We start from the raw sequence: 9951 nt of genomic DNA on the forward strand, positions 1-9951 counted from the left end.
AAAGAGTCTGTTTCTTGGTTTGTCTCTCTTTTTCCCCTTTGTTTTATTTCTTAAATTCCACATATGAGTGAAATCATATGGTATTTGTCTTTCTCTGACTTATTTCACTTAGCATTATACTCTCTAGCTCCATTCATGTGGTTGCAAATGGCAAGATTTCCTTGTTTTAATGGCTGAATAATATTCCATTGTATGTATATACCGCCTCTTCTGTATCAATTCACCTATTTATGGGCACTTGGGCTGTTTCCATAATTAGGCTATTGTAAACAATGCTGCAGAGCGGTGCATATATCTTTTTGAATTAGTGTTTTTGTATTCTTTGAGTAACACCTACTAATGCGATTACTGGATTGTAGGCTAGTTCAGTTTTTCATTTTTTGAGGAACTTCCATAGTTTTCCACAGTGGCTGCACCAGTTTGCATTCCCACCAACAGTGCACAAGGATTCCTTTTTCTCCACATCCTCGCCAACAGTTGTTTGTGTTCTTGATTTTAGCCATTCTGACAGGTGTGAGGTAATATCTTACTGTAGTTTTGATTTGTCTTTCCCTGATGGTGAGTGATGTTGAGCATCTTTTCTTTTATCTCTTGGCCATGTGTATGTCTTCTTTGGAGAAATGTCTGTTCATGTCTTCTGCCCAATTTTTAACTGGATTATTTGGGAGGGTTTTTTTTGTTTTTGTTTGGTTTTTTTAGTGTTGTGTAAGTTCTTTATATATTTTGGTTACTAAGCCTTTATCAGATATGTCATTTGCAAATATCTTACACTCAGTAGGTTGTCTTTTAGTTTTGTTGATTGCTTCCTTTGCTGTGTAGAAGCTTTTTATTTTGATGTAGTCCCAGTAATTTATTTTTGCATTAATTTGTTCTTTAATCACCAAACTTTGTTTTCCCTCTTTCCCATCCCCAGTATTTGAATGCATTTTGAATAGGAGCTCCTACGATGAATCAATACAAAGAGGTGCAACTTTATCATTTATAAAAAGGAAAAAGATTCATTGTATGGCAAGATGTTAGTATCTTTAATTTTAATGGTGGACCATGGATTTTTTTTTTTTTTTGGTACTTTCCTGAACTTGTGAAATATAGTGTGTTTTTTTTTTTTTTTTAAAGATTTTATTTATTTATTTGACAGAGAGAGACACAGCGAGAGAGGGAACACAAGCAGGGGGAGTGGGAGAGGGAGAAGCAGGCTCCCCGCAGAGCAGGGAGCCCGATGTGGGACTTGATCCCAGGACCCTGGGATCATGACCTGAGCCGAAGGCAGTCGCTCAACCGACTGAGCCACCCAGGTGCCCGTGAAATATAGTGTTTTTTAAAAGGTCAGTTTCTTCTCTGGATTGGTGTCCTTAGGATGAAGATTGTGTGATTTCCAGGATAAAATAAGAATATGTATCGGATCTATGTAACAGAAATTAGATCTGTGTAACAGAAATTAGGCAAATGTGTATCTATCTTGGAGAAAATGTTTGATTCCCCGACAGAGAATTAAAAAAATTTTTTTTTCTCTTATGATTCTAGGGCTATGCACCACCACCTAAAAATGGGATTGAACAGAAGCGCCCTGGACGCCCTTTGAATATTACATCTTTAGTTAGGTTATCTTCAGCTGTGCCAAACCAGATTTCCATTTCTTGGGCATCAGAAATCGGAAAGGTAAAGACTTTCTCGGTAGCATGAAAGTGATCTCACTAGGAGTTGATTTGTCTTTTCTTAGGTCAAGCTACTAGCTCTAACTTGTTAGTCTTCTGATTGTCATTTCTGAAAAGCAGTAATTTTCAATTCAGGGGTGGAAATGTAGAGATTCTTAGGGTTAAAAAGTTTAAGATTTCCTGAATGTTGTGTCTTTATTTTCTTGGAAAAGAAGTGAGTGTAATTACAGTATTTCTTAAGGAAATTCTTAAGCACAATCGTGTTTATGTGTTTAAGTAGTGTTTTAAGAAACTGGAAACTTTAGGTAATGTTATGTATTTATGAAGAGGGACAAAGCTTTATAGGCTTTGAGGAAAATGGTTAAATGTGGTTGGAAATAATCTGTTCCAGCTTTTACATGAACAGCTGTTACTTCAGATAATGTGGGAATCTCATACGAAAATATTTATTTAGAATTACATTATTTTTCCAGTACCTTTAGGTTGATGAACTTGGCTTTCTACGGATTCTTAGTCTTAAATGTGTTCTGTCAGTTACGGGATACTGACTAATACAACACAGGATTTCTGTTTTAGAACTATTTGTTTATATATAGAAATAATAGAATGTCAGAAGAGATTTCAGTTAATCTGAACATCAACTTTTAATCTTGCTATTTCATTGAGATAAAGGGTAATATTCCTATTTTATGGACAGAGAAATTGAGTCATATGTTTGTAGCAGGAATTTTTTGGTTGTAATACCAAGGCAGTTGCAGAACTGGACATAAAGATCTTTGTATTAATATTTGGACTATAAAAATATTACTAGCTCTCTAATTGTTTTCTTGAGCTCTCCGTTTTGAATTTTTACTGTAACTTGTCTGTATTATCATAGGGCACTGATTCCTAATATTTTTCATTTGCACAAACTGAAGGATTTAGAAAATCTTGACTTAGTCCCAAGTTAGACACTGTTTGATTTTAGCAAAGTTGCTTAATTTCCTGAGGCCTACTTAAAGATAAGTAAGAGAATGGGTATTACCTGCAAATGCAAGGACATTGTTAAATGAGCAGGTATTAATGCTTTAAAGCTTATGGGAGGAATTTGAATAGAAGAATCTTTTTGAAGTAATTATTAACTTACAGATTTTTGAGTAAATGATTGTAGACATTGAAGACCTGGCAGGGTTTTTTGCCCTGTAATGGGAATAATATTCTTTCCTTGTAATTAAAATGATTGACTTTAAATTTGCATACTATATTGAGTATTCAGATACTTAAAAAGACTGTTGCAGGACATTAAAAATGACATTTACAATATTTGGCTTGGTAACTATTAAAAGTATTTTGTTTATTGTAGGGTCAATTGAATGAATATATGTAGTAAAATAGTAAGATAGATTTTTAGCATGTAGGTAAAATTCTATTTCATCTTTTCATAGCTCTATAAATAGCTAACGAAGGTTCCTTTGTGCCAGATCTAAGAGGTATGGGATTGGATGCTATTATTTTCTGGCCTTGTCTTTATTTTATCATTTCTTCGTGTGTCTTAAATACTACAGTAGCTGTCCCTTCCCTAATGAAATGTGCATTTGGAAACAGGAGTTAATTTGTCAAAGTTTTTCTCAGAAGAAAGCCGAGGGTTCATTTGAGGATTAGCTCAAGGCCATGTATGAGGTGGTCTCTTCTGCCAGAATTAGAACTTTGGAACTCTGGATTTGAAATGTTAATTCAGACAACTGGTGTTTGAACTTTCTGTAATGGAACCCGTTCTTCAGTGAAAATATTATTGACAGTTCCATTACATGAAAACAGAACAATTTTAGTTAGAAGTGGGCATGGGAGGGTACATTCTCATTCATACCATGGTGACCCTAGGACAATTAGTTTTGCTAAATTAGAAACACAGTTTGAAAACTACTGATCTAAGATATGTTATCTTTCACATGGATGTTTTAAAGTGATAAGTGATTGAGAAATACCTTTAATATGATTTTTATCTTCCCTGAAATAGCTGAGTTGATTTTGTTCCCTTCCCAGTCCTTGACCTTCCTGTGAAAGTTATTTTGAATGTTATTTTTAGAAACCGGAGTTTCTTAGACAAGTATTTTATGTAAATAGACTATTATCTCTCATCTTTAATACAGATTATCTTTCTTTGTAGAATTACTCCATGTCTGTATATCTTGTACGACAGCTCACATCAGCCATGTTATTACAGAGATTAAAAATGAAAGGTATTAGAAACCCTGATCATTCCAGAGCACTAAGTAAGTAATGTTTGTAAGACTGAGCATATGAGATGCTTTAATGGAAAATAAAAAGCCTCAAATATACATCAATACAGGAATAATTTGGGAAGAATTATTAAAAAACCTAAAATGAATTTTGAGTTAAAAATACTCTAAGAACAGATCCCTATAAATTGAAAAACCCTTCTTAGAAATCACTCCCAAGGATCAGTTTTAAATCCCAACTAGTCTGATTTTTGGCTTCTTCATGAAAACTTACTTAGGTAAATGTCAGGTTGATGGTAATTTTGATGCATATGTTGATTTGCAAATAGGAAATACAAGTCTTCAGAACCTCCAGTGTATAATAGAATGTACATTTTAAAAAATTCTAAATGAAGAAGCTCGTTTTGCAGAAGAAGTGTTGATATCTATCAACAATATTTGCCCTCTCAGAAGTTTTATTTTGAACTTTGCTTTCATAATGTATAATAATAGAGAAAAAAGTCTAACCTAAACTGTAAATAATTCAGTAACTTAATTTAATTGAACAAGACATTTTTCCGGGAAGGAGAATATTTTTCCCCCAATTACCTTCCATACCACTGAATGAACCAGAAGGGAGAAGAGGATCTACAGTACGAAAAGGGAGCCAAGCAGGGCTGTTGAAATGGTGTTGCGTTTCTTGTATTTAAACCATTCTCATCTCCTTAAACAGCAGAGTAGCGATGTTCCTGCCTAGAGCTGGAAGCCAAGGAAGCGCTTCCTTCCGTTTTCTAGCCCTGCTGCAGTTCCAGTTTCCCATTTCCTTGCCTTTTTTCTATAATGGTGTTGAATTGAGTATTAGGCACCTAGAGGCCGTGCATATATTTATGAACTTGTAGAGACCGTAACTTGTATACATTATCTGGTAAATCACATTGCAGAGACATTAGCACATCTATTGTAGTTTTCAGTTGTCAAAGGAAGTATAAGAATATTTGGCCTTTTCGGTTTACAAATTTAATAGTTGTTGGAAACAACCAGTACCCCCTAATAAAAAGTCCTGAGTGTATGTGAGGAAAGCATTGAAGCTTCCAGTACAGCTCCTTTCCAAGTTCCTTTCCCAATTGTTGTATTGTTCTTCAGTCTTACACAGCTTTCTGTTCTGAAATTCTTCCTTACCTGCAATTTTACTTTTAAAAAGAAATTTAAAAAATTCAATTAAACATGTGATCTAGAGTTTGCAAGTTTATAATTCTTTAACCTAATACTGGAAGTATGATTGTGTTTTCACATTAATACTCAACATTTGGGGGTTTTTTTGTTTTCTTTTTACAGTTTCTTGACCTACTCAAAGTGTTCGGGAAACTTTAAATAAGATGATATATATTTCTATAATTCTTTTCAGAATATCACAGTTCATTAAAAATTTTTTTAAATTCCTTTTCTTTCTTTCTTAAAGTTAAAGAAAAACTTACTGCAGATCCTGATAGTGAAATTGCTACAACTAGCCTTCGGGTATCCTTGATGTGCCCTGTAAGTAAAGCAACAAAACATTCTGGGGTATTTCACTTTTTGTACATGACTAATTTTCCTATATAAGTAAGTGTGGGAATGAATGATACATTATGATAGAATTCTGAACTTTTGTCATTTTCCCATTCAGGAATTTTAATGATTAAATATAATTCTAAAGAATGCAAATGTTCTTCAAAAAATGACTAAGCAAGGAGAGACCTAAAAGGACATTGTCGAAGGGGGAAGAGAGCTTTGTGTTCAGAATAATCTGTCACAGTTTTTTGCTGTAGATAATCCACAGCTAATAGTAAACATACAGAGAGAATAGAGAGTTGGTTCCTTTTACTGGAATATAAACTGTATTGAAAAATAGCAGTAAAATTACTATCACCTAATAAATGCTAATTGATGGGTCTGATTTAATGAATTAGAATGTTTGAGATGTCTTAATCTCTTTGTAATATACTTCTAAATTGCATAATAATTTATGTCTCTTTACATAGAGACTGTGGGGTGGAAATCAGTCAGCAACTCTCAGATCCTCCTGTGTGCTTGTTACTGAGCTAATTTTGGGAGAAAATACTGAGGACTTGATAAGTTGTCAGAAAGTTAATAGTCTACTTTGAGAGAGAAAACTAACTCACATGAGAAAGGGAAGACATACGTACCACATGTAACCTTGCTAAGAGTACCAGAGAGATGGGAGAGGTCAGGAATAGTGGATGAAGGCTTCTTTAAAATCAGTACTGGTGGAGGGGTCCCTTTCCAGATGTGAGGAACTTTATGAGAAAAGTCACGGAATCAGGAATGTAGTTTTGGGGGCACCTCATGACCAGACCATTGTGAGAAATGTACAGTATTTAAATGGAGAGAGAATTATGTCAGAGAGAGGGAGAGAGAAAGGAATCATTTGTTGAGTTCCTGTGATGTGCTTCTTAATTTAACTGTCTTAGCAAACCTATGTGGAAGAATTGTTCCCATTTTGTAGATGAGGAAACTGAGATTAAAAGTGGTTGGATAGCTCACATCACACAGTTAGTAGTAGAACAAGGATAAAAATTTTGGTCTTCTGACATTATTCCAGTTACCTTAACAATATACCATAATACCAAATTGGGCTAAAATATGTTATCCTAGTTAGAAGTCCACCTCTCTGTCACCCTGGAAAGTGATGTTTGCAGATCTTTCTTTCTGAATTTATTTTTTTATTATCATTAACTTGAACTAACTTAGATTTATTGAAAAGGAATAGAAATGCATGAAATTGGGATTGCTTAGAAATGGGGAACCTGTAAAAAAAAAAAAAAAAAAAAAAAAAGAAATGGGGAACCTGTGGTTATCAGATGCAGAGAGAAGGTCTGCAGTCCCAGCAGGGAATGCCCTGAAGTGATGGCAGAGGCCCTAGAGGACTTGTGTTTGGACCCAGGACCTCCTCTTCTACCCCCATGCTGTGTGCAAACCTTGAGGCGTGAGTTCTTTTGAGTGTCTTCACATTACCCTTTTCCTCCCTCTCGTGTTAAAATGGATGTTAAATTGAAACACAGGAAATCGCCATTTTGTTGGTTAAAAACAGTTGAATATTGACAGTTTTCTTAACAGTTTAACCCTAGTATGTTAAGCAAATGTTAATTGCTGGCTATATTCTAGGCACAGTCACTACATGGGAAGGGAACTCGTGTTACCTTTATGTTTTAGTAGCAGATTATTCTGTCAGGAAGAAAGTGCTCCTGTATAGCTTACCTAAGGAGTTCTAACGGTTGCATGATTCCATTTTCTGCCTTGTTTTCTTGGCACTTGTTTTTTTCCTTTTTTTCTTCAAACACTACTATTCTGTATGAGAACAACCCAAACAAAACACAATGGACTAACATACTAATGGATTCTCAGATTTTCAAAATAGTGAAAGTGGCCTATCAGAGTGGTTAGGATTCCTTCTATATAAAAATAGGGAACAGTTCCTTTTCACTAAGTCTCTTTTGCAGACTGTCTTTTGAACTTTTTGAAAAAATCATCCTACCTGATTTTTTCAGCACTTTCTAAGAAAAGAGTAAGTGGTACTTTTCAGGCTGTAGTAGTGTTAACACGAAGTTGAAGCTAACTATAGTATATGATACATGTTAATTAGAACACCAGATGTTTTGATCAAATTTAACAGACGGATGACAGAAGTTAGATGATGAGAGGAGTTTCTGAGGAGGAGATAATACAGTATGGGTTGAAGAGAGCAGAAAGGAGTGCAGCCTCCTGGCTGTGGAAGTAACACTAGATCTGATGTGGTGCTAGGAAATAAGAGGAGCACAGAGTGGATCGGAAGCATTTGGAAGGATAAGAGGTGAACCCTGGGATCAGGAGGCAGAAATGAGAGAAATGATAGCTTTAAGGTAGTGGAAGAAGTGTTCGTTCTATTTCACAGTATGTAAAATGATTTAGAGTAGACATGAGTCTGGGTAGTGGGGAGCACAGTCCAAAGCCTCTATCCTTGGGACCTATGGAAGGCAATTTTACAGTCGTTCTTGAGGGAGGGATCTAATAATTATATTTCTGAACACAGTGTCTGAATTTTACACAGGGGTTCTATCTTAGTGATATCAGCTAGTGATTTTCTGCCTGTCCTGCAGAGATGGGCTGGGTGGTTGGGGGATAGAAAAGGGAGCTAGGTTTGATTTTATCTTTTAAGATTCTGACTCATATGTAGTTTGGAACCACTGATTTGGGCCATTTTTACTATATACATTCTTTCTTAATTTACATAGATACTAATTAGGCTACAGCAAAGTGAAAATCAGTTTAGGAACTCTGTGCATAACATTTCACTCTGATGTTTATAGCAACGTTATCTACAATAGCCAAATTATGGAAGCAACCCAAGTGTCCACTGACTGATGAATGGATAAAGAAGATGTGGTATATATATGTGTGTGTGTACGTACATACACACACACACACACACAGGAATATTAGCCATAAAAAAAGATGAAATCTTTCCATTTGTAATGAGATGGATAGAGCATGAATATTATGCTAAGCAAAATCAGAGAAAGACAAATACCATATGATTTCATTCATATATGGAATTTAAGAAACAAAACAAATGAGCAAAAGGACAAAAAGAGAGGCAAACCAAGAAACAGACTCTTAACTATAGAGAATAAACTGATGGTCACCAGAGGGGATGGGTGATGAGGATTAAGGGGGACACTTGTGATGCGTACCAAGTAATGTATGGAAGTGTTGAATCACTATATTGTACACCTGAAATTAATATTACACTGTATGTTAACTGGAATTTAAGTAAAAACTTAAAAAACAAAATCAAAAAAGGTGTTGCATTGGTTAGGTGTGATTTCTTTTATCCATCCATCCATCCATCCATTATCTGACTAAATAGAATTTAACACATACAAAGCCTCTCTTATTGACACACCATAATCAGTATTAGGAAGGTGATCAGATTTGGCCAGTTGGTAATAAACGCTTTTTTTAACTTGGGAAATGTTCATTAACTCTTGTAAGACACTAGGATTAAATTTAGGATCAGCAACTTCCATAGTTGTGAATGTTTTCACTTCTGTATATTGTGGAAATTCTAAGGCAGTGACAGGAGAGATGAAGGTGGCACTGAAGAAGAAGAAGAAAAAAAGCAAGTTCTCAAAGCGTGGCTCAGAGATACTTGGGGGCCCCTGAGACTCTTGGATGAGGTTCACAAAGTCAAAGCTATTTTTTTTTTTTTAAGATTTTATTTATTTATTTGAGAGGGAATGAAGGAGAGACAGAAAGCGCAAGCAGGGAGGAGAGGGAGAAGCAGGCTCCCCGCAGAGCAAGGAGCCTGATGTGGGGCTCGATCCCAGGACCCTGGGATCATGACCTGAGCCGAAGGCAGATGCCTAACCTACTGAGCCACCCAGGCGCCCCAGTCAAAGCTATTCATAAAATAATACTAGGATGCAGTTTGTCCCTTTTTTGCTCTCATTCTCTCATGAGTAGGTAGTGGTGTTTAATAGGGATTACCTGAATGTTCGTGATGTCAGTGCTCCGAGGGTTGATGTAGTGTGTTTTTGTGTATTCTTGTGTTTTAAAAATGTCTGCCTTAATTTCTACTACAATAAATATTGGCAAATATAACCTATATACATAAAAACTCCTTGAGATTCTCAATTTTTAAGAGTGTGAAGGAATTCTGAAGTCAAAAGTATGAGAACTTGTAGCCCCGCCCCCAAAAAAGCCATAGTAGGCCGAGTTAGAGCATTATTTAAAAGAAATAAATTATGGAAATTGACAAATATTACCTACCTTATTATAAAATTATTCAAATAGAACAAACATTAAAACTTTAAATTGATGAGGTCTATTACTCAGAAGTAATATTACTAATAGTATGAAATATATCTTTCTAGATTGAACTTTATGTTCATAATCGTGTGTTTATTGGAAAAAATTGTATGGTGCTATACATATACTATTCTGTGGTTTACTGTTTTTAAATTAACAGTATATCTTAACTATTAATATCTGTAGATATGTCTTATTTTAATCACTATAGGTATTTTGCTGATTGGGTATGGTGTAAATTAACTTGTTCTACC

The 9951-nt window shown here is 35.1% G+C and overlaps 1 protein-coding gene across 11 annotated transcripts in view; it reads left to right on the plus strand.

Annotated features, from left to right (window-relative positions):
- PIAS2 (protein inhibitor of activated STAT 2) overlaps positions 1–9951 on the plus strand; it is a 124011-nt gene that overhangs the window by 52365 nt on the left and 61695 nt on the right. For all 11 annotated transcript variants that reach the window (XR_014139614.1, XM_081801288.1, XM_081801285.1 and 8 more), the window contains 3 exons: positions 1525–1659; positions 3802–3907; positions 5313–5386. Coding sequence is in view for 10 of the 11 variants with exons in the window: in XM_081801288.1 (XP_081657414.1) it covers positions 1525–1659; positions 3802–3907; positions 5313–5386 (315 nt within the window). In the remaining variant the exon portion in view is untranslated. The remainder of the gene's footprint in view (positions 1–1524; positions 1660–3801; positions 3908–5312; positions 5387–9951) is intronic.

Source organism: Leptonychotes weddellii, chromosome 13 (genome assembly GCF_054177405.1).
Source record: "Leptonychotes weddellii isolate Sample4059 chromosome 13, ASM5417740v2, whole genome shotgun sequence".
NCBI lineage: Eukaryota > Metazoa > Chordata > Mammalia > Carnivora > Phocidae > Leptonychotes > Leptonychotes weddellii.